The sequence below is a fragment of the Hydra viridissima genome, unplaced genomic scaffold (assembly GCF_058129835.1).
Source record: "Hydra viridissima isolate aposymbiotic clone 2 unplaced genomic scaffold, HvirCarnegie_v1 scaffold_15, whole genome shotgun sequence".
NCBI lineage: Eukaryota > Metazoa > Cnidaria > Hydrozoa > Anthoathecata > Hydridae > Hydra > Hydra viridissima.
The window spans coordinates 7,428,189-7,453,682 of NW_028324314.1; the positions used below are offsets into that span (position 1 = coordinate 7,428,189).

General features: G+C 28.9%; 1 protein-coding gene across 2 annotated transcripts in view; it reads right to left on the reverse strand.

Annotated features, from left to right (window-relative positions):
* Positions 1 to 16,180, reverse strand: part of LOC149878438 (dynein axonemal heavy chain 8-like) — a 67,674-nt gene extending 51,494 nt beyond the window's left edge. The window contains exons 1-15 of one of the 2 annotated variants that reach the window (XM_090072470.1): positions 15,751 to 16,180; positions 14,078 to 14,212; positions 12,880 to 12,964; positions 10,955 to 11,112; positions 9,821 to 10,016; positions 9,500 to 9,663; positions 9,226 to 9,402; positions 8,088 to 8,201; positions 7,759 to 7,866; positions 6,801 to 7,049; positions 3,687 to 3,884; positions 3,412 to 3,488; positions 2,588 to 2,687; positions 2,098 to 2,353; positions 1,708 to 1,889 (exon numbers count right to left, since the gene is read on the reverse strand). In XM_090072470.1, coding sequence (XP_089928596.1) covers positions 1,708 to 1,889; positions 2,098 to 2,353; positions 2,588 to 2,687; positions 3,412 to 3,488; positions 3,687 to 3,884; positions 6,801 to 7,049; positions 7,759 to 7,866; positions 8,088 to 8,201; positions 9,226 to 9,402; positions 9,500 to 9,663; positions 9,821 to 10,016; positions 10,955 to 11,112; positions 12,880 to 12,964; positions 14,078 to 14,212; positions 15,751 to 15,873 — 2,322 coding nt within the window. In that variant the 5' untranslated portion in view covers positions 15,874 to 16,180. The remainder of the gene's footprint in view (positions 1 to 1,707; positions 1,890 to 2,097; positions 2,354 to 2,587; positions 2,688 to 3,411; positions 3,489 to 3,686; positions 3,885 to 6,800; positions 7,050 to 7,758; positions 7,867 to 8,087; positions 8,202 to 9,225; positions 9,403 to 9,499; positions 9,664 to 9,820; positions 10,017 to 10,954; positions 11,113 to 12,879; positions 12,965 to 14,077; positions 14,213 to 15,750) is intronic. The other variant, XM_090072471.1, reaches the window with a different exon arrangement.
* Positions 16,181 to 25,494: the final 9,314 nt, after the last annotated feature.

Sequence of the window (25,494 nt, forward strand, 5' to 3'; positions counted from 1 at the left end):
GCATAATTTACTTGCTCTTTAAAAAAGCAACTCCTAGAAATTCAATTGAAAATAAGGGATAAAAAAGACATTGATAAATGTCAACTTTTTATGTTCAAATTACAATATTCGATAGTTTAAACACAGATATGTGTTTAAGGCTTTACATATTATTGCCCATGAAATGTGATTTGAAGCACCTGAAAAAGAAAAAATTAGTAGTACAACCATGCAGTGTGATGCAAAAAGGAGAATAATGCTAAATAACAGGTAGGGAATCAGACAATATTTTTGGAGGAGAAACGGTGAGACATCATCTGTAGTAGAGTTTACCAGGTCTTCTTTACTTTTTAAATAAAACTGTTTAGCATTATATATTCTAAAATTTTTAATGTACTGTATTAAATCAAACAGTTGACAAGTTTTACATTAATTTTTAATTCAAGTTAAAATTATTGTTACATGCTTAAAGCAAACACTGGACATGAGACGATTGGTTCTCCTCACATTGCACATTTTATCAATCCAATTCAATTATTAGCTATTGGTGTTTACTGCATTTCATTTACATTTAAAATTCTTTTTTAAAACCAATCTTAGGATTTTTAAAAAGTCAAAGCTCCCTACACTACCCTTACCCCTCACACTCTTTTTTAAACACGCAAAATATTGGAAATTTGTAGAGAACAGACAGGCAATTGAAACAAGTTTGACTCTTATCATTTAGCAAAAACTTGTGACACAAAGTAATTTAATTAGTTTTTTAAATTAACAGGTGTAAGTATAACTATTCTCATAAATTCAGAAATATCTTTTAAAATTTAATTAGTACATTATTTGATTTATTAGTGATTGGCAAGCAAATATCAATTAATTGATATTGCATTTAGAAATGTTTCTTACAATTCAACTAGTCAAAATTTAAAGTTTAAAGGGAACTAAGGTTAGATGAATGTCAACTTTGGGATTGCATCAAATTTATTTTTTTTGGTACCTCTAGTGTAAACAGTTGGTTGTCAATGCCATATATTAGACTATCAACATATGCTGTGGATAAAAATGTTTTAGGAAAAATCTCTGCAAATAGAAAAAATGTAAGCGCAAAAAATATTGATAAGTATGATGACATGTTTTTATATTAACTGGGTAATGCAGTAATCTAGGCAATAGAAATCTTTTATAAATTTTAAATCTTTGCCTAACTTGAGTAATATTGGGCGGAATTCTGGGTAAAATATTTAGGTAAGATTTTAAAATATTAAAAGTAAACCTAAAATACACTGCTTTTAAAAAGATATCAAAGGCATTTGAAAAACACTGCATAAGGAAAAAATCACCTTCAATTTCACAGGCTTGTAATTAAAAGAGCAACTAAAGTTGGACGAGATATTAAGTTTAAGACACCAGAAAAGTTTAAAAAATTTATTCATCTAACAAATGTTTGAAGACACTCTTATCATTTTTATGATAGTATATTTTTTGCAACTTTTAATTTTAATATCAAATAAGGACAACAATTTTTTGATTTTCTGAAGAAAGTTTTTGAAATGAACTAAGTTAAAATTATTTCTGAAAATTCTACAACAAATCTCAACTAACAAGTCCATGGTCATATTGGCTAGTTGTGATAAATCTATAACTCTGTACACTTTAAACTGATTTCAGTGAAAAAATTAAAAATAGGTTTTTTAAAGATTTTATATTTTTATCCAGATCATAGAAGTTTACTTTTATTAAATGATGATGCTCTTTTAACTGATCTTTTCTTTGGAAAAGCTGCAAAGCACTTTCTGGAACATTGATACCCATTTTGATTAAACAGTCTGTTTCTCTAATCAATTGAGTGATTAAGGGATCAAAATTTACTAAGAAAGTATCTCCATAGCGCACCAGCAATGAGGCTTGGAGTCCTGAAAAAATTTTTAAAATATAAAGCAGATACAAAAATATTCATATATAAAAATCATTTAATGCCTAAAAAAACTATTATTCCAAATAAAATACTTGCACATTACTCTAATAAACAAAGTAATTCATTGAGCTGAGATAAACTTTGTATATTTTTCTGTTCTCTATATTTTAAATATATTTCATAAAATAAAAAAGTTTAATTTAGACCTAATTTTATGGAATTAACATCTTTGCACCATGCATCAAAATACAACACCTCAAACTGCAAGAAAGCTTGTGCAACTCTATTAAAAGTGTGTATTATTTTTAGAGCATCTTTTTTAAGTATAGTAGATTGACGTGTTTCAAAATAACTCATTGGTTCTCGAATGCTATAAGTTAATTGACGTGCCCAGGCAATCTTTCCAGCAATTGGTGGCATATCTCTTGGAATGGGAGGATCATCTTTGTATTTGTCATAAATCTATAATGAAGTCATATCTTATTATTACTAATTAAGTGTACTTACAGTTGAAAATATGTATTAGTTGTTAATTTTATATGTTTTAAAAATCAATACTTATTAACATTTTACAAGTACAAAATTACACAGACACTATACAACTTTTTGTGTTTGTGTACTGATAAGTTATTTTTAATAATAGTACTTATTAATAAAATAAATAAAGAAATCTGTTTGAAAAACTAAACTGACTACCTTTGCCACTTTGATTATTTCAGTACCAAACTGCATAAACAACTGATCATACTTATAATCTATTGTATCTTTTAAACTTGGTATCTTTAGTATCTCAAACCTAAGATTTTAATTAGTTTATTTAAACGATCAAAAAAAAAACTACTTTCATTGAAGTTTATTTTAACTAAGTTGCAGCCAAAATGATATTGTCAGAAAAATCATGAGGCAAACATCTAAAAAGGTACAAGTACTAAAAAGTTGTAATAAATGTTATTAGTAATGTAAGGAAGTTTACTATTAGCTGTGACTAGTGCTCCATCGAACCTTAATGTTTCAACACATCTGAATATAATTATAATGTTTTAAAAAATCGCTTTAAAATTTTGAGTGTTTTTTTATGTTTAATTTTAAATTTTTCAAAGTTAAAAGTAAGAAAACAAAATACCAAGTTTAAGTAGTTCCATAGAAAATCTGTATTTTTAGTTTGAGAAATTTTAAACTACTTTTTACATTATTTTTGTCTGTATCTTTAACTGATGTGCAGCTCATTAGCTGTTTAGCAATTTGTTAAATAAGCAAGAACTTATAATTATACTGTTTATTAACTATTTTTATAAAATTATCTTGAATGTCTTTTTCCATATAAAAGACTTTAACAACTCAAAATTTCAGAATGCCCAGAAACTGAAACTGATCATGTAATTTTTTGTAGCTTGCTTTTAGTAAAGAAAAAGTATTTTAAAATGCTCAGACTAGCAATTTTTATGTTTTAATTTTCATGAATCACATAGAATCAATTGATGGTACTGACTAAATATGTGAACTGCTAATATTTAGCTAACCTTGCAAGCAGCTGAAGTCCTTGTACTGTAGATGACATTTTTTCAAAGCAATCATCAATAAAAACTTGAAGATGAGTCTGGAACAAGAAAACTTTTTTTTAACGTATTCATTAATATGATTAAAAAAAAAAAATTATGGTGTAATTAATTAAAGGATAATAATTTCAGTATTTTTAAAAACTGTAATAAGTACAATAAACATGCTGATATTTAGTTATCTTTAAAAAAGTCATCAAAATCAATATTGATATTATATAATCAGATAATTAGCTTACATCAATTTCACTAATATATCTTTTAAAGTCATCAAAGTCATGATCAAAATCAATTTTTCTGTGATCAAGAATGTCATATGGTTTCTTCTTCATATTCTTGTATATTGCTTCAAAGCGGACTCCAATAGCATCAATACCTTCAATTTTTGATACATGCAAAATACTGTATGTTTCAATCAATCTCATTAATTCAATAATCTAAACAATTTTTACAACCTCTGAAGACATAAAGTAGTTAAAGGAACTTATCAGAATTTTAGTACATAATATCAACCAAGAATAAGAGATAAATAAACAAATTCTAAGGCTTTTTAAATATTGTTTGAAAATAAAAAATTTAATACTAACAAATATAATAACAAAAACTCAACATCAAATTTATTTATTTGTATGATTGTCAGTTAGCTTCTTTTTATAGAGCATTTAGAATCTTTTTAATAAGAAATTTTCTTAGAGTAGTTTTAATCTTAAGTTGATACTTTAGACTCTTTTTGACATGTAAAAAGTATACAACTGTGTGTGTTATCTATACATATAAAACATAAATTCTGTTTGTTTTTTTGTATCCTCAAACTCCTCCCAAAGCGTTGAAGTGATTCCAATGAAATTTTGGCAGTAGGCAGATACTGACCCCAGGAGTAACAATAGCTGGTCAAAAAATCCAGGTCAAAATATGGGTCTTTCACCCAGAAATGGCTGTATCTTCACAACTGTACAAGATATTGACTTATTTATGAATTTAAAAATTGTCAGGTAACCCCAACTTAGTAGGACCAGGTCATATATCCAGATCTCTCCAGGCCTCTGGCATTCTGGTATTGCAGTTTTCCTATTCTAGAAACTTCTATTCTGGAAAAAAAATCCCCAATTTTCTAAGATTAGACTTTTAGAAGGTTCTAGAAGTTTTTAGCATTCTATTCTGGAAGTTTCTAGAATAGAATTCTAGAAACTTCATCGGAAATAAATTGGAATTGAAATGGTTTTATCACAGTTTAAATATAAATTCTTTTTCATCAACAAAAGTCAAGTGACTTTAAAAACAAATTGCGCACTCTTAGTGCTTTGATGTTTTTCGTATTGAAAAGAGCTTACGACAAGTTTTAAGAAATATTTTAATTCTATATTTTGGAAAATATTTATTTAACAAATATTTAAGAATTTCTCACAGGGAAGGTTTTAGGCCAGGTTTGGACCACTATGGACTCCTTGATGAAGGTGCTTATGGTTGGAACCAAGTTCCAGCCCCCTCTGACCCACCATCCCCCAGCAAGGAGGTGATTACATAGCTAATAACTTTAATAGTTTTTACCATTAAAAACCAAAAAATTGTAAATATGTGTTAGCAGTTTTTTATGACAATTTTTGAGGGATATTTTTGGAAAAGTATACAGTATAAATGAACAAGAAAATTTATAAAGCAGGTCTTTGTTTGGAGAGATTATTGTGATTTATCAATGTGTTTGTTGCAAAAAAGCTAGATTCCCCATACTGTAGCTTAGTTCCCAAAAACATGACCACTTAGCTACAAATGCATTTTTGATTAATTTAGTAAAGCTTTTTATCTAATAGTTGGAAAACCCGGCGAATTGCATCAGGAATTACAGCTAGCTTTGTTATGTATTTGGTATCTGGAATATCCCAGTGTTCCATAGTAATCAGCAAACAATCTTGCACTCTGGAGAAAATCAGCTGGTCCAAAACAAATTAATTGATTTGTTTGACTTAATTAGTTCACCTACAGATTCAATAACTTAGGGGTTCATAGTTTCCTAAAAAATGTAACACTTTTTAACAAATAACTCCATATTTATTAACTTTTGAAAAAGGTGTAGCAATTGACCTGACTGGTAGAGTGATGCTTCCGACTGAAGAATGGAAGTCTTGGCTAACCAGGTTAGCAAGATGCAGGCTCAAGTCCAAGCAAAAAGTGAAGACCCTGAAGGACGTAGTTTGTTCTAGGATGAACTACATACTCTGAATGTCGGATTCCAGCATTTGCGAGCTTCGGCGATGGACACGGCTTGTGAGGAATGGGGTCAAAGACATCTTACATCTACCCACATGGTGCAGTAATGACTGGATGCATCTAAGGGCGGGTCTGGGTGTCCCGGACTTCTCAAAGGGCATCACCATTCAACATTTGAGAGCCTCTAAAATAATGGCAGAGGACGGGGTGGTCCAAGTGGTAGGTGCGGGGCTGGCACAGAAGAACAGAATCTTGTGGAATAGAGCAGGTCTACAAGGGATAGACCTGGCGGCTGCGAGGGAGTGCTGTGAAGTTAGAAAGGGCGGATAACTTTGGTAAAATTACCAACAGCTCCGCTCTGACAACTACCGCAGTATCAAACTCAGTCAGCCGAGCCTGGATGATGGATACAAACTTGAAGTCAGGCAACAAGGTTCTGATTTGGAAAGCCATGTCTGGTTCCATACTTAAGAAGATCAACTAGAACTGAGGCATGCCATATCAATCTCTCAAAAAATGTTGGAGGTGCAGAACAACAGCAGAAACTGATTGTCACATCTTGCCTGGATGTTATACAAGTGAGGATGCATTCTACTGGCATCACAATCTGCTTTGCAATAAACTCGCCAAAGAGCTCAGGCTCAGCCACGGGCTAAGCAGGCAGGTTTGACGCAAGAGAATGTATCTCACTAATGGCAGGCACTATAAACCTGACATCGTTATAAGAGGTACTTGCTTCAAAAGTAGGATCATTTTGCTCATAAATTTAAACTTCTGTTTCCTTCCATTTTGTCTCCACAGTTGTGCTCTAGATTATCTTTTTAAAGATGTGTGTTATTCTTTGTATGCATAAAAAGTCCAATAAAAGATTATATGGTTCACAACATTTCATAAGTAAAAACCTACAGTCCAATCTATCTGTCATTTCATTATAATGGGCGCATTGTAATAAATGTATGTGCAAAACTATTTAGATGTAAAACTGCAATGTTAATCTGTAAGTCAACTACTTTCTAGTGCAGTGAAAATTTTACAAATAATTATTTTGAATAAAATTATTGCGTGAGTTATGTGAAAATGTAGTTAAATACTAAAAACACTTTAAATAAGATTTATCAGTTTTTTACTAAACTTTTACTGTTACTGACCTTTTGTGACCTTCTACAAAATGTATCAAACTTTCCAAATATATACATTTCTGAAAACTCAAATGGCTTTTCCTGAGAATTTCCTTCAATTTTTTTCTTTGTCCTTTGAAAGCAAAGCTGATACTCTCTGTTTAATTGATTACAAGTGTTTAATTTTTCAATTAATAACAAACGTGGCTGGTCCCAAATTTTTTCCTTGTTCTTATCGGTAATGTATTCTTTACAGGCTGTTACCATTTGATTAGTTACCTAAAATAAATAACTTACTTAAAAATTGTATTTTTTTCAAATTACTTTATACATTGAAGTGAGCCTAACAAACTGTTATAACAACTCCTGATAACTCTATTACTTCATTAAAATGAAAGGAATAACAATTTATTAATGATTTATTTTTATTATAATAAAAAATGATACTGATGATGGCACTGAAATAATTAATTCTTTTAATTCAGAAATGACAGCATTTTGGAAAACCTATTCAAGTATGAAATGTCCCATTGAGGGTTAATTTCAAAACCACTGTAGTATAAGTTTTTTAAAAGAGTGGGGATTTCAAAATGATATGAGAAACAAAACTGAGAATGAGATTGAGAAAAACCTGTAAAAAGATCTGAAATCTTCTACTTGCAATGCAAGAGAGAGAAACAATTATCATAAATCTTATGATTTTTTAAACATGATTTATGTTTGGTTTTAAACAATTCTTTAAACTAAAATATGTGCAGATGGAGTTTGTCAGGTTTCTTAACTAAAGTACAATCCAGAATGAAACAAATGGCTGAAAAAATTCACAATCTAGAATTTTGTACCATGTTAAAAGAAAAACTCACAATCAAACTCCTGATTCAAGAAAGAGTGATGTGATCCAAACAGGTTCCCCTAACTACAATGTAGTAAAAAGATTGCTTTTGAAAGTTTTATTTATTAACTTTATTGATAAATTTTTAAAAAATACCTTAATAAACAATGATGTCATTCTCTGAGGTGTATTATAATACTGTGAAGTTGAGTGGATAATTTGAATAGCACTAATTAACTTTGATATTGAAGCAATCATCTTTAACTAGAACAAATATAGAAATATTTAGAGATTTTTTTAACTAAAAGTGTTTTATTACTTTTAAATGAAAAACAACAATATGTTAACAATGATCATAAAGAAATAGAAACATGTTAAAATGTACAGCATCCCATTATAACCACTTACGGTATAACTCATGTTTATAAACTTACTTTTTCTAAACTTTTAAAAAAATTTCTTAAATATTTTGAAATGTTGCTTACAGGATTGCTCTCATACAATGGCTGACAGGATTTCTCAAGTGTATCAAGATACTTCACATTATCTTTGGCTTCATTTGCTGAATCAGTGATTCTGTTGTTAAGATCTCTCCATATCTAAAGAACAGGAAAAGTAATTAATACATTTATATCTTAAATAATATACTGACATGACATTTTTAATTTCTATTTTAGATGGATAGCCTTAATTTACTCTTAAGCTCTATAAGGAGTAAACTGAATAAAAAATTATACGAAAAATGTTAAAAGGAGATTAATTTTGAGAGATTTTTGAGAAAACTGTTCTTTGTATTTAAAAAATATCAAACTTTCTTTTTTAATACTGTAACACTGTATTTTTTTAAAATTCTTGATTATACCTTTTAACTAATTTGTTAAATGCAAATTCAAAATTAATAGTTTGGCAATAGGAAGAAAGTTTTAAGTTAAGGAAAAGTTTTTTTAAGATAGTAGAAGAAACTCAAAATATCAAAGTGAGCGGGTCATTAAAAACTAGTGGTTATTACTTGATGAAAAATTAAAGAATTGCATTGAACATGAAACTTTATTTAATCTACAGAAAAATACTAAAAGTTTACAAAGGGATGTTCTTGTTATTCAATATTTATGCAATGCACCAACTTACTGCTAGATAGCAAATCATAAATGTCTCAGATTTCAGAAGAAGAAATTTTTAAACTCAAATCTTTTATTACAAAAAAAAAAAGACGCCAAAACAAGTATCATTTGATAACATGAAGGAACCACCTGTATGGTTTGACATACCAACAACAAAAATTATAAACTCAAAAGGTGAAAATTTAATATTATACAAAAATACTGCACAACTTTTTTAAAATAGTCTTAACTTGAATAACCATTGGTACAAAATTGTTTTACAATTCAATTTATAACTATATTTAAAATTTTTGTTTTCATTTTTAAAACATTCCATAAGGATACAAAAAGATAAAATAGTCATCTGTGAAAATACATCTTGAATAATACATCAGCTGTAAATCATTAAACTATTCTTTTCAGTTAAAATTTGTATTCTAATATATATAGATTACATATAACTAATCTGAAATTTCTAATGCAGAAAAAATGGAGAAGAAACAAATTTAAAGAAAAAGTTAACCTTAACAATTTTACTTTTTGCAAGAACCAATATACCAATAACAGTTTTGCATTGTTGATGCTTGATTTGGCCAAGCAATGTGTTGAACTTTGCTCTTCTCTGCCTCCAATGCTCTAGCTCTGCTATAGGTCCAGTATCATCAGCTTCCTTTCGCATTTGTTCGCTTTCTGCTAAAACCTTAATGACAAAAAATTTACCTTTAACATAAAATAATGAGACTTAATATTAGACAATTATTTAGCAAACTTAAACATATTATTTTAAGGAGGAAAACCTGTTCAATTTGTTTACACCATGCTTGAACAAGATCTTCTAACTGACTTATTTCGTCCGGATTATTCACAACTTTATAGTAATCCCCAATGGTAGCATAATCAAAAACATTAATTGAATCACACTTTTTTAACTCAATTGTATTGCACAATGCTAGATTTGTGGCTATTAATAAAAAATTCAAACAACATTTCGTTAAGGGCATTACTAATGAATCATATTAAGTTACTGAAAAAGATCAGACTTGAAACTTTTTCAGTTTTATACATGAAATATTATGTATAAAACTGAAATATCTAGTAAAATTAGGTTAAAAATTTACCTTCAACAAAACGATTGAAATAATTTATAGATTTCAAAAATTGATCTCGAGCTTTCATGCCTTGCGAGGTGTTGTCTAAATCTCCCCATTTCTCAAGGGCATTTAAAGCTGGCATATAAACTCTTGACATAACTTGTGATAGAGCATTAAGGATTCCACAACCATTAGAGCAGTCCATTGACCCAAAATAAACTTCCTAAAAATTATGGATTGTAACAATTGTCTAAAATTTCCATTATGGCTAATATCATTTATCCATTGTTAAAAAATCACAGTTTTAATAATAGATAAATGATAATAAAAATTGTAAGCAGTGAATGTATGCATGTATGCATGTATGCATGAATGCATGAATCCATGTGTGCATGTGTGTATGTATGTATGCATGTATGTATGTCTGTATGTATGTATGTATGTATGTATGTATGTATGTATGTATGTATGTATGTATGTATGTATGTATGTATGTATGTATGTATGTATGTATGTATGTATGTATGTATGTATGTATGTATGTATGTATGTATGTATGTATGTATATATGTATGTATGTATGTATGTAATGTATGTTTGTATATATGTAGTATGCATGCATGTATGATAGTAATTAATATGAAACAGTTTCTCTTCAAAATTTAAAGATTTTTATAAAGTCTTTATACTATTCCCTTACACTATTGTGAGCAGATCAACTTCTTTGAATTTAAAAAATCTTAAAGTTTAATAGCTTGGATGGGAGAGGCTCAAGTGCTAGCAAAATGTTTTACATGTGTTCTTAATTGAAATAACAACTGTAATTAAAGCTAAATTTGGTCTAAAATAATATTTCTCTAAAGATCCAAATTAGTTAGGTAGTTGGTTTTTAAAATTTAATTTAGATGATTGTTGATATTAAAGGTTTTTCTAAAATATTTATTTCATTAAGAGTATAAAACAGCAAATTAAAAAGAAAAATACAGTCCTGATGAACCAAACCTTATCCTTATTCAAATTATAAACTAAAAATGATAAACCATTTAAACTGATGCAAAAAAGCATAATTACAAAAGACATCAACTATTATCAAAGGAAAGAGATTGAGCAAAAAAAATACATTTACCATAGCAATATAACAATCAATTCATAATATAATACCTCATGTATATTGCTTATTTTTAAAGCTTTTGTATTGGTAGACTTAATAAAATAAAGGAGAAGGCCAGTTAATGGTTTTGTAGATCCATCTGTTATGAAAAGTTCCATGGATTCTGAAATCAGGCTTGACTGGATGCTTCTAGAACTAATCTCAATCCCTAATAGTTAAATAAAGTTTACTCCATAAATAAATGTAAGTGAGTCATAAACTTATACAGATGCCATTTATACATACATACATACATACATACATACATACATACATACATACATACATACATACATACATACATACATACATACATACATACATACATACATACATACATACATATATACATACATATATATATATATATATATATATATATATATATATATATATATATATATATATATATATACATATATATATATATATATATATATATATATATATATATATATATATATATATATATATATATATATATATATATATATATATATATATATATTGATCTTTAACTTTCTGATATTTAAATTTATTTTCCATATCAAGATGTAGCATTATTTTTATGTTTCGTAAAAAAAAAATTCTCTCTATCTATATATATACAAACACTCTAAAAGAACTTTTTTTTCTAATTGTGCAAATATCTATTGAAGAAAAAAAAAATTAACATGAAAGCAACAAACAACCATATAAACCAAGAAAATGTTAAGATCATCTTTTTTTTGAAATTATTTTTATATAAAGTTGTTTAAAACATTTTTAACTCTCCAAAATTAAGCTGCTCTAGAAACTAAACTACCTTTGTTAAATAGCTTTGACAAGTGATTTGATTTTGTATTATTTTGAAGCTACTACTTATCATTGACTTATTTTTAAACTGTTATTTATGGAATTTCAGTGCTTGATTGAAAAATTTCATTCATAAAGCATCAAGTTCAATAAAAAATTTCAAAATATGCTCAATACAAAATTAAAACACTTATAAATGGTAAAACATTGAAGTAACATTCAAACTGTAAAACATTCAACACTTCCCTAACAAAAGTAGATCTATCAAGTCAATATGATATTATACATTGCAGTAAATGTCCTATAGTTAAATCTTGCAAATGCAACAACTTTTTGCTGAAAAAACTTGTTTGGTGTGTAACATTTTAAGGTTACAAAAATGAATAGAAAACCTGTTTTATTAACAAACGATTACTTTTATTTATGGTCTGTAATTCAAAGAAAAAATCTATAAGTCAAATTTTGCAGTGAATTTTTAAACATATTTTTGAATATTCCTTACTTTTAAAGCAACAATAGTTGCATAATATAGTATATTGACAAAATAATTAAGTTTAAGGTTGTTTGATTAACAAACCAATCACTTATTAATAGCTTTTTTAAGCATGAAAAAATATTGTTCCCTTTATTTTGGAGATTCACAAAGTTTTTGAAAGGCACAACTGAGCTGTAAAAAAATCAGAATGAGTTCATATTATGACAAACCAGAGAATTTCAAATTCAACAAACACTAAATGGTGAAAAGTTTTTACTAAATGACAGTGGTTTAGGGTAAAAAAACAAAAATCTATGAAAGTAAATGAATTGTTTATATAGACATAACAAGCACGAGGTTATTTACATCAGAGTAGGATGTTTGATAAACTGATGCAGAAATTGCCTAAATATCATAATTATTCTCACTGCTCACTCTAAACACATGCAGTGGATAAGTTTACTTAAAGCTCTTAATCTGTTTATTGCAGCATAAGTAAAACTTGATAAAAAAAAAAAAACAACAACAAGTAATATCTAAAAAAGAATGAAAATGCCTTCAATGAGGTAGTTTTTTTTTTTGAGGGGAAGGGGACCTTTTTATTAGTATAGTGATTAGGATAGTAATATATCTAATTAGGATCAACTAAAATAAAAGATTTCTTACTGCTTTCCTCATTTCCTTCTTGATAGAAAAAAAGTAAAGTTCTTCTGCCATTAGCTTCAAGGAAGTTATCAAACAGTTTCACACCCTGAATTAGGTTAAAGTAATATAAAAGACAGATTTTGAGAAATTTTTACATATTTATTAAAATGAATGCCATTTGTTATTTTTTTCTAAAATTTTGGTTAACTTGTAACATGCATACTTTAACTAACTGCAGTAGTTTGAAATTTGCTCAAAAATATTAACAATGAAAGACAATTATAAAACATTTTTGCTTGCTAAAAATTTGTATTGCAAAAAAAAAAAACTTATTTCCAGAAGCAATGCCCTGTCAATTTTGGGTGCATCAACTATAGGACCATCAACCATGGACTGTTAACTGTAGCACTATTAACTGTGGGACTGTCAATTAGGAGGCCTTTGATTGCAGGACCATTTTTCTTAATGTTATTGTTTGATTAATTCAAATTCAATATTGCACAAACTTATTTTAAAGTTTTTATGAAGTTTTCAGGTAGGAAGGGATTATGCTGTTGTGCATCTAAAGGTCTAGTGCTAGAAAATTAAAGTTGAACAGAGTTAGCTATGTGATTACATAAATTTGTTAAAATGCAATTAAAAACTTACAAAAAATTATGTAAAAAAAAAAATTTAATTGTGCAAAATATTTTAGGTAGCCAGTTGTTATAATTTGATTTTTGTTTATATAAAAATACGCAATTAAGATGCATCAGAAAATACTGATTATTTTCTTTTTATAAAGTTATCAACCTAAATTACTCAAGAAAAATTTAAATTCTCTCAAATATTTTGTAGAACTAAAAATATAGATGAGAAATAAATTTAAACCCTTAGAAATAAAAACAAAATAGGAAATTTTAAATACTATTGCAGGTATTTACCACCTTAACATTTATTCTCTAAGCTCTCATACACTTCACAGGTACATTAATCCTATTTCCATTAAATGTTCTTGGAATTAACAGTCCCAGACTTGACAGAATACCCCAAAGACAATAGCATAGTTATCAGAACTTTGGGTTCATTGTGTGGTGCATAAACTGTTATATATTAATTCTATGTAAATTCTATTAGAAATTAGAGATGATTATAAAAGAATTTTTTTTTTTTTTTACATGTAATGTAATTACACATTTTAAGTCAATAGTTATTACAAGCTCTTTCATTAAAACAATACCTCTTCAGATTCAACACAAAAATCAGCAACTAGTTCTTCTGAAAGATCAAGTTTAAATGCCAGCATAGATAAAATGAATTTATGCTCTTCACTTAATCTAGCTTTTAAGACTTCTTTTCTTGCTTTCAGTTTATTCTAAAAGAAAATATCATTTTTTCTATTTACACATACAATTGCTTGATATTAGTTATTTTTTTACTAACTGTAAATTTCTATTAATGTCAAAAGTCATATGCTTAATAAAAATCATAGCACATTTTTTAAAGATGTTTTTTAAACAAGCAGTTGTTTTTTATACACATGACAATCGCTGAGCAGTTAAAAAATAAAAAAAGTTGTAAAATTAGTAAGAAATATCTGTTAAATAAAATGAAAAGATTTATTCTTGTTCTATTATGTCAACAAAGAATCTTTTTTTGCACAAGAGAACAAGAATCAATCTTTTTTTATTTAAGAAAACAGACACAGGCATTACATCATAACAATACCATAAATATCTGAATCCAACCTAATTAAACAGAGAGAAAATCAAAAAATCAAATTTTTTGGGGATTACTTATATTAAAAAATTATATTAGATTTTGAATTTACACATGAATAATTTTACTTTCTTATGCAATAGCTTTTGAAAAAACAGTCTACAACTGCTGCAATAAACTTATGTGTCAAATGGTTTGTCCTTTAAAAAGGAACATGTATTATGTTATAACTATTGTTCACAAAAAAAGGTTCATGAGCAAGCATTTAATGTCACTTACTTAGAGGTTAAAAAAAAAGATTAGTACAAAAATTTAACACTTTACTTTTAACCAATCAAAGCGCTTAAAACAGTATCTAGAATTTGAAAATAGCATATGAAACTTTTTAAAAAAGCCCCACATCTACAGTTTTATTACTTTTTAGTGCTGTTTTACAGTTGCTGAGTCAACTTTTTATTTGCTTCAACTTCACTTTTTTTTTTAATTCTCTAGGTACTCAGTTATTACTTTGGTTGTTTGACCAATCGTCTTTTGTTTAAGCAAAGTTTTTATCACTAATAATGGATGTAGTAAATTTTTAATTTATCCTCAATAATAATTAGTTATAATGAGGAATATATGTTAAAAGTAGATATATAGTTTACTTTATTCTTTAAATTGTCATCAGTTAAATTTAAAACTACCACTCTCAATCCATACCCTTATCTCAACTACCAACACCATCTTAATTCTTGATTTTGGCCAAATCAGTATTGAGTGCATAAAACAAGGTTTTTGGTATTCATAACAGTAGGCTGTTGTCTTTTATTTGAGGGTTTGATTCAAATTACAATATAGTACAAATTTTTATTCTACATAGCTATATACTTTTTTAAAAAAAATAGACAGTCTTTATCTTTTTTTGGTGGTCAGAAGATTAATTTGGAAACCCTCTTATTTTCAACTTTGTATGAAACAACATACCTATAGTCAGAAAGGACTACAATTTATAAGACAAACTGTAAAAAAAATGGATTGTTAGGAAGAAGAACTTCTTGTGTTCATTTTCCTAAAACATTTCTTAACAGCCTACAAATTTCATGCCAACGATTCTAAAAAAATATTGATATTTAGAACTGATGTTAACGTAATATACAAGACAAGTTGTACTGTTTTATATAGTTTAATCAAAAAGATTTATAAGAGAGGTCTGACCTGTCGTTCTCGAAACTCTGTCGTCATAACAACTGTACTTCTTCTTCTTTTATTATTTGCACTTAGTTTACCTTTATCCTGCTGTACACCAAACTTCATTCGGCTTTTCGAAATATCGGCCATAATAAACCTCAAAAACTTAAATTAAATCAAGTTTCACTACAGATAATTCTCTTGTTTTCTATATATAATTGATTTGCTTACAAAATTACTTTTAAAATTTATAAACGAAAAATTATTTAATGTTCATCGTTTACAGCAGTAAAATTATTATAAGATCACATGAAAAATTTTACAAACATAAAATTAATGGTTTTAATCATAAATTGTTTTTCATTTATTACGAGTAGCAGTGATTGTTTTTCATTTATTACGAGTAGCAGTGATTGAATAGTTTTTTTCGAATTTTTCGCGCTTATTCCGTTACTACGGAAGCAAACAAAATAAACAAAAAGTTAAAACCTACTTTTTACTAAACAAATTATAATTTTTTTACAGACATACCTTGTTTTGCGCTAAAACCTTGCTTTGTATGCAAATCCCTAAAATACCTACGGAGCCTTTTAATATTCTTCATATTCTTAATTCTATAGTTACTTCAGTTTTTATCTGTAACCTAGCTTAGTCATACTAAAACAGTAATGAGCTTAATTGAAAAGTAGTAAATCTGAGCAACAAAAATAAATTTGATAAATGATGCAAAAAAGATACTAATAATTTCTAGAAGATTTCTGATTAAAAAATCTCTTAATCTTTTTTAGTCAAACATTAAAAAACCTTTAAACTGTTTTAACAGGTTTAATAACTTTTACAAAAATTTAAGAACTTTTAACAGGCTTAAGAAAATGTTTCAAGGAGTGACTGATGAAGATAATTATTTTTGTGTAACTTTTTTTTAGTAAGAGTAATTGTTTAGATTTTAGTTTAAGTAACATTTTGTTTTGTAAATAAAAATAAAAAGATTTTCTTTTTATTTACAAAACGAGTTTATTTGTAGAAAAGATCACCATTGACCATGTTTTTGTAAAGTTGTTTTAGTGTTGTTACGGTAATCAAATCGTCATTAAAAAATTCATGTTCCCCTGGTTAATATGTATAAATCCTGCGGTAATTAAATTTTCATAAACGTAAATCGTTTTGATTGGCTGCTATAAAACATTTGAGATTCCCCTGGGGAATATGTATAAATAGCATGATCATCAAAATCTCCTGGAGTAACCTGTCAAACAACAACGGACTCAAGCAACTCTTCTACCACTAGCTGTGATACACGATCTCTTCTTTGTGTTTATCGCATATTTGTATAAAAATACTATTATAATATGTTAGTAAATTGAACTCGTTTTACAATACGACTCTTATACCCCATTCACACCAAAAAAACCGAGTTTTAATAACACTCGCTTTTAAAACGGTGTTTTATTTAGCTACCGCTTTTTTTAACTCTTATTTGGAGTTGTTACGGCATAATATGTCGTGCAGATCTGTCGATATATTTTCAGACATATTTTACATCGACATAAAATATGTCAGAAATATTTTTCTGCCAACTTACTTTGACTTAATTTTATGTCTGAGATATTATCTGCCGACATTAAAATATGTCCGAAATATTTTTCTGCCTACTAACTTTGACATAATTTTATGTCTAAAATATTTTCTGCCGACATAAATTATGTCAGAAACATTTTTCTGTCCACATATTTTGACACAACTTTATATCTGAAACATTTTCTGCCGACATAAATTATGTCAGAAATATTTTCTATCCCACATATTTTGACATAATTTCATGTCTGAGACATTTGCTGTTTCTTATTTTAGAAGAAAAAATCGTACAACTTTATTGCTCATTTCAGATTAATTTGACGAGTAAAACATAAGTCTCGATTTCCCCTTATTAGAATGTAAAAACTTAGTCTCAAACTTAGTTTTTATTACTGAATGTGGTTTTTATTATATGGCGTCCTGTGCCACATTAGAAATTATGTTAAGTAGAAAGAAAAGTAGAACTTGCTAAGGGTCGAACCATTTACAGCATAAATTCGACGATCTAATCGTCTACAACATAATAAAAATAGAAAATAACTCTTTGGGTCGATGTTATAAAACATTTTACGGCCGAAACGGATTCCGAAGCTAATTTGGAGGGGCAAAAAGTCACTTAAAAATTTGGAATTAACGATATTTATAAAACAAGAACGTTAAAACTAATCAAAATATATCATTCTTGTTTTATAAATATCGTTAACTCCAAATTTTTAAGTGACTTTTTGCCCCTCCAAATTAGCTTCGGAATCCGTTTCGGCCGTAAAATGTTTTATAACATCGACCCTATGTCAGAATATTTAATTCCGTTCCAGGATAGGTCGAATAATTTATGGTCGAAGCAAACCTTATTAAAAATTTAATTTTTCACCAGCGCGGCGTTTCAGGTTAAAATAGAGTATCCATAGGACAACCGACAATTTCAAGCAGCGGTTAGAATGCAATTTTTAGCCGTAAGAAAATCTCTGGCCAAATTTATCTTTTAATTTAACCGAACCGTCAGATCACATATCAATCAAACCACATGGCATTATAGGTTGCTAATATTTGGAAAATTGGCATTTTTTTTTTTTATCCAATGGTGCTTTATGGCCTTTTACCTTTATTTTGGCATTTTGACACAGAAAAATTTAAGTTCTTGAAAAAGTATTTATTTTGGAAAAAAAGTTGAAATTAATTTTTGCCCCTCAAGAATTTTTAAGGATAGTAAAAAACACCTTTTGACTTCCGATCCGAAGATTAACTAGTATCTAGGATCAAAATCTAGGATCCAGAACTAAAACAGCAATAAATGCTTCACATTTAAAAAAAAAACTTGTTCTCGTGTATTGATTGCGTTGGTCAGTAGCATTTTTAATCCCAAATCTGCTGGAACGTCCTCAATTTCTATTTTCATTTGAATCCATCGAACGTAGAATTCACTAATTGATAATTTTGCGGATTGAAAATCCATCATAGCCGAATGTATTGGTAAAAATGCATCGAAATATTCATCTATTAAACTCCATGAAGCATCATTTAATTTTAATTGGTCGTGTCTTAGCCTTTGATATGCTTCTGCGTTGGTATGGAAATCTTCTATCATCAAAACGTGGAATCCCAGCGTGGTTCACTGTCTACACGAGGTTTTTTTAGATTTTTAAATGTTTGAATATATGCTACTTTTTTGGATTCGATAGCAACTTTTCTGATGTTATTTAATGCATCTTCAAACATTGATGTTACGTCCTTAGCAGCTAGCTGACACACATGTGCGCCACAAAACATGGCTGAACAGAACGATCCAACTGATTTTTCAACACAAACAGTGTGGGCTTCACTATAATTCCCTTCTTTATTCTCTAAAGCGCCAATATCAATTTCCTCGTCTTCGAAATCTATAAATTCGTCATCATAAATTTCAAGGATCACTTTCATTTGAACTTGTGCATTTTGAAGAATTTTTGAAGCTTTCGTCATGTTCTTTCCTTGATCTTTGCAAGTTGCGTAGATATCATTAGCACATTTTCCAATTTTTCCAATTACATTTTCTAACTAAGCAGCTAAAATTTCGCAAAACTGTTGACCTTCTTGAGTAAGTATGCCTAAGGTTCTGTCAGCTATTTGCCCGTCCTTCACATATCTACAGCAAACTCCAAACACGTTTCTTCCATATCGCGACGCACTATCAAACATCAACGAGACAAGAACATTTTCTGTTTCTTCTCTTATGAGCAAAAAAATATTTTCACACGCAAATTGAATGTAGCGTTTCATGCTGTGATGATTTATAACAATTTTGAATTCTTTGAGTGCATTTTTCACTAAAGAAAATTGTCCGATTTCATCAGCTGACGCGAAAGACAAGTTACGGTTCATCATTAACTTAATCATTTCTCTAATTAATTGATTTACATCAACATCCAGCTTGATTCGTTTAATTAATTGAATCTCATCGTCATTTCGATTCCTTGTAGCCGAAGTAGCTTCAACTAAGTCGATTTCGCCAGCTTTTTCTTTGTGTTTTTAAAGAAGGTGATCTTTTAGGTTACTTAACTTGCCTTTGTAAAATTTTTTGCACATTTTACACTTTCCTCCTTCTTTACTAATTTCAAATTGACTTTTCACTTGTTTGTGCAATAAATTATTCTCCATATTTGTCTTTAAATCTTAAGGAAAACAAAAACAGTGACAAGAAAATAGTTATTCCAAGATCTATTTATACCACAGGCCAATCGTTTAAACCGCGAAAAATGAATAATTAGATTAATAATCGTTTTATAATGCGGCTAGGAAAATCGTTTTAATGTCTCAAACGTGGAAGCGAGCATTCCAAGTCGTCATATTTTAGTCGTTTTAATTGACAATTAAATTCAGTGTTGCCAACATTTTTTACATATGAAATGCCAAAAGCGTGAATGTAAAATGCCATAATAATACCCTTTTTCATACCGCGGCTGTTTCAAAATGATTCCGTCACTTTATTTTGAACAAATTTCATCAATGAAATCAACTAGTTAATCTTCGGATCGGAAGTCAAAAGGTGTTTTTTACTATCCTTAAAAATTCTTGAGGGGCAAAAATTAATTTCAACTTTTTTTCCAAAATAAATACTTTTTCAAGAACTTAAATTTTTCTGTGTCAAAATGCCAAAATAAAGGTAAAAGGCCATAAAGCACCATTGGATAAAAAAAAAAAATGCCAATTTTCCAAATATTAGCAACCTATAATGCCATGTGGTTTGATTGATATGTGATCTGACGGTTCGGTTAAATTAAAAGATAAATTTGGCCAGAGATTTTCTTACGGCTAAAAATTGCATTCTAACCGCTGCTTGAAATTGTCGGTTGTCCTATGGATACTCTATTTTAACCTGAAACGCCGCGCTGGTGAAAAATTAAATTTTTAATAAGGTTTGCTTCGACCATAAATTATTCGACCTATCCTGGAACGGAATTAAATATTCTGACATAGGGTCGATGTTATAAAACATTTTACGGCCGAAACGGATTCCGAAGCTAATTTGGAGGGGCAAAAAGTCACTTAAAAATTTGGAGTTAACGATATTTATAAAACAAGAATGATATATTTTGATTAGTTTTAACGTTCTTGTTTTATAAATATCGTTAATTCCAAATTTTTAAGTGACTTTTTGCCCCTCCAAATTAGCTTCGGAATCCGTTTCGGCCGTAAAATGTTTTATAACATCGACCCAAAGAGTTATTTTCTATTTTTATTATGTTGTAGACGATTAGATCGTCGAATTTATGCTGTAAATGGTTCGACCCTTAGCAAGTTCTACTTTTCTTTCTACTTAACATAATTTCTAATGTGGCACAGGACGCCATATAATAAAAACCACATTCAGTAATAAAAACTAAGTTTGAGACTAAGTTTTTACATTCTAATAAGGGGAAATCGAGACTTATGTTTTACTCGTCAAATTAATCTGAAATGAGCAATAAAGTTGTACGATTTTTTCTTCTAAAATAAGAAACAGCAAATGTCTCAGACATGAAATTATGTCAAAATATGTGGGATAGAAAATATTTCTGACATAATTTATGTCGGCAGAAAATGTTTCAGATATAAAGTTGTGTCAAAATATGTGGACAGAAAAATGTTTCTGACATAATTTATGTCGGCAGAAAATGTTTCAGATATAAAGTTATGTCAAAATATGTGGACAGAAAAATATTTCGGACATAATTTATGTCGGCAGAAAATGTCTCAGATATAAAGTTATGTCAAAATATGTGGACAGAAAAATGTTTCTGACATAATTTATGTCGGCAGAAAATGTTTTAGACATAAAATTAAGTCAAAGTAAGTTGGCAGAAAAATATTTCTGACATATTTTATGTCGGCAGAAAATTTGTCTTGGACATATTGGACAGATAACAACTCTGCTTTTATTTGAAACAAGGTTTTAATAAGCAGTGTGAACGGAAAAAATGCGTCACAAGTTTAAATAACTACGATTAAAACAAGTTTTATTTTTGGTGTGAATGGGGTATAACGTAAAACAACAAGTGTTTTTCAATTTTTGTAAGGATTTACTTTAAAAAAATCTGCATGCTATTTTCTAATAGAATGACAATAATTGTGCTTCTGCTACTACTTAATGTACACATACGCTTTATATGTGATTTAACACATATTAAAGCTGGAAGAGGATATATGTTCTTTATAAAATCAATAATTTAAAGAAAAATGTTTAAAAAGTTAAAGTAAAAAGACTATGTTTGGAACTATTAGGAATTCTTGGTAGGTTGATGTCTGCCACAATTTTGCCCATTTTACGCAGCTTACAATTCATGCTATCTCAAAACTTTTCAATTAGACAAAGTTATGGCACGTTTGCTCGATTCATATTTTTGGGAAAAAAATCAACGCAATTTTGTTGATACAATTCAATTACACTTCTTGAGTAATGGTAAGATGTAAAATCATACCAGAAGACGAGCGGATCATTATGCTTCCTGCTCATAGGCTTAAGTCACTTTTTTAAACATTCTTTGACATAAAGTTCGGAGTTCATGTGAAAGAGTGTTTATAAAACCATAACTTTCTTGCCAAATTTTTCGGTTTTAAGTGAGACATTAGGCTTCATTCTTTTTGAGATTGTATAAAAAATTTTTTCTGGGAGTGTGGAACAGTTGAATCTGCGGTAGGTTTCATTGTCCATTGTAATACACTTTTGATTTCTTGAGGCTTTTCTCATAGCAGTTTTCGATTGCGTTTTTGGCCTTCGCTGAATTTCTTTTGGAACGGAGAATTTTTCCTTCCTGTATGTTTTGAAACCATATCTCTCTGACTTCTTAAATTGTTGACTTAGGAGCACGAGTTTTTTGATCGAATTCGCGGACGGAATCCCTGATCACTTTTTAATTAAGCTTTAAATTTGATGGAAAGAAGAGTTTCTTCTAAAAAAATATAAATCGTCTATATATGTATATATATATATATATATATATATATATATATATATATATTAGGTTGGGTCAAATTTTTTTCGTTTTATGACACATGGAAATAAAGTTGCATTTTGTTGTCTCTATTAATATGTAAAAGAAATGTAATAAAAATTTGATTTAGCTTTGCCAACTTTAACTTGAGTTTTACTATATTAGGTCAAAATGATTCTATTTTACAACAGTTGTATAGTTGAAGGATAAAAGCATTAAGATTTAGATTTTTTGATGATTCATGTTAATAATATTATATTAATAGTATTGTGAGGGTGGCGTTTTTCTTATGATTCTGTTATTATTTAATTAATTTTAGTTTAATGTTTAGTTTGTTATTTTGTTATTTAGTTAAGATGATGAAGATAAGGGGAAGGTTTGGGTTAAGGTTTGTTTGGATTAGGTATATGGAGGTTGGGAACGAGGTTAGTGGTCTGAGGAGTACTTGGTTCGGTAAGGGCGGGATTTGGGAATAGTTTGGTTAGGAATGGGCAAGGTTTAATCTAAAAGGGCTAAACTTATAATCGCCGTCCTCAGTATATTCTATAATATAATAAAACTCAACAAATGTTCTATTAATGTGTAATGGTTATCACTCTTTACTTTTTAACTTTTATATAATACAAATAATATTCTCTTACGCTTCTTGCAGTGTTCAATACTTTTTATTTTAATTACTCTTCTTTCTTTTACATCTTCTTTTATTACAAATATCTCTTCTTTAATTAAATCTTCTGGTTATTCTCCAACAATCAATTTTAAAATCTTCTTCTTTTCTTCTTTTATTCAACTGCTTATTAAACTGCTTATTCATCAAAATACTCTTCTTATCACAAAATTCTTTCTCTTCTTAAAAATCCTCTTTAAATCTCTTAAAAACTCTTTTCCCATAAAAATCTTCTTTTAAATCTCTTTATCCCTAATTTTCTCCACTAACCCTTCTACCTGTTAACTTCTCCAATTCTTCTCCAAACAACAACTGTCCGATTCTTTCTTTTTTTTGAGCTTTTATAGTTTTTGCTTGTTTTCCTGTTGCAATATCTTTTCATTTATTTATATGGCAGGTTGATGAGTCTTCGTGTTTACGTCTTTTCTCAGTTGTTTTTAACTTTTCTTTTTTTCGTTTTATCGTCTACTTACGTGACAGATCGGTGAATCATCGTGTATAAGTCTTTTCTGATCGTTGTTTTTGACTTTTCTAATTGTCGCTTTATCGTTTACGAGTCTCCACGTTTACATCTTTTCTCAGTTGTTGTTTTTAACTTGATTCTTTTTGCTTTATCATTTATTTATGTGAATAGTAGAAGAGTCATCTTGCATTTGTCTTTTCTGATCGATGTTTTTAGCTTTTCTTATTATCGCTTTATCATTTACGCGTCTTCGTGTTTACGTTTTTCCACAGTTGTATTTAACTTTTCTTCTAACGCTTTATCACTTATTTATGTGAAGAGTTGGTGAATCATCTTGTGTATATTTTTATCGATCGTCGTTTTTATTTTGTTCTCCCTCCTCACAGTATACAAAACTTTGCAAAAGTTTAGAGAACCCTACGAAATATAAGACAAAAAGCTGTTAGTGTTGTTTATTGACTTCCGATAACATGATCCTGCACTTCATTGTAAAATATATACTTACGTTGTTTGTTTTTTTGTTTTAGTTTAATTAGTTAAAGTTGAAAATAAAAATGGCTACTGTTAAAACACGAAGTGAAACTGAACATGGTATACTTGGACAACCTAGACCAATCCAAACAAATCGGATGCCAACTTCTGCTGATGTTTTCAAAGCAAATGACTATTTATTAAAAAATAATAATTGCGCAAGTGTTACTGAAAGAGCAACAGTCATAGCTCATGAAATTGTAGCACTGTACAACAAAGCAAGTTTTTCTACCATTGTAGTCAGCAGCTTAGTTATTCGCATAAAGAGACTTATTAACAAAGTACATGAGCTTGGTAAATACTCTGATTGCAAGAAGTCTTCTGCAACATTTAAATCAAGTTTACAGATGTTAGACCAACTATTCGATATTTGTGTGTGTAAGTGTTTTAATAATGGTGTTCGAGAAAGGTCAGCTTGTTCATGTCCACTGCCTAAAAAAATTCCAACACTTGAATGGGAGTTCTGGATAGATCAAAAAACGGTACGGAAGATGGTAATAGGAAAAGTTGACAAAGAAGAAACAATTAAACTGCAGAAGAAAGAAAAAAGAGGAAGTAAAACTTGCAATTTACCGATTACAGATAAGAAAATGAAGTTTAATAAAGAAATTGATCCAAATGAAACATATTGCAGTGATAATCAACAGTCAAAGTCAGATGAAGAATTTTGCTAATTGAGATATCAGATAATAAAGTGATGTCAAGTTATGAAGTGATATCAAGTGCTAATAAGATGTCAAGTGATGAAAAGATCAAGGTTTACAACACTAAACAATATCCTGAGATTGGTGTAAAATCAGTAACAGGGATGCTTACTTAATAGCGAATGCCGTACTAAAAGATTTAGATCTTATAACACCAGAGAATGCTATTGATCCAGCAAAACTTCGTCGTCAGAGAAATATGTGGAAGAAAAACGAAGTTAAAATGCATACTGCTGAAGTCCAAAAAGTACTTTGCATTGGATTTGATGGGAAGCAGGATATCACTTCCGTTAAAACAAGTGGCGTCCGACGAAATTTCAAAGAAGAACATTATGTGATAGTGTCATTTCCGCAAAACAAATATGTCAGTCATGTCACGCCACA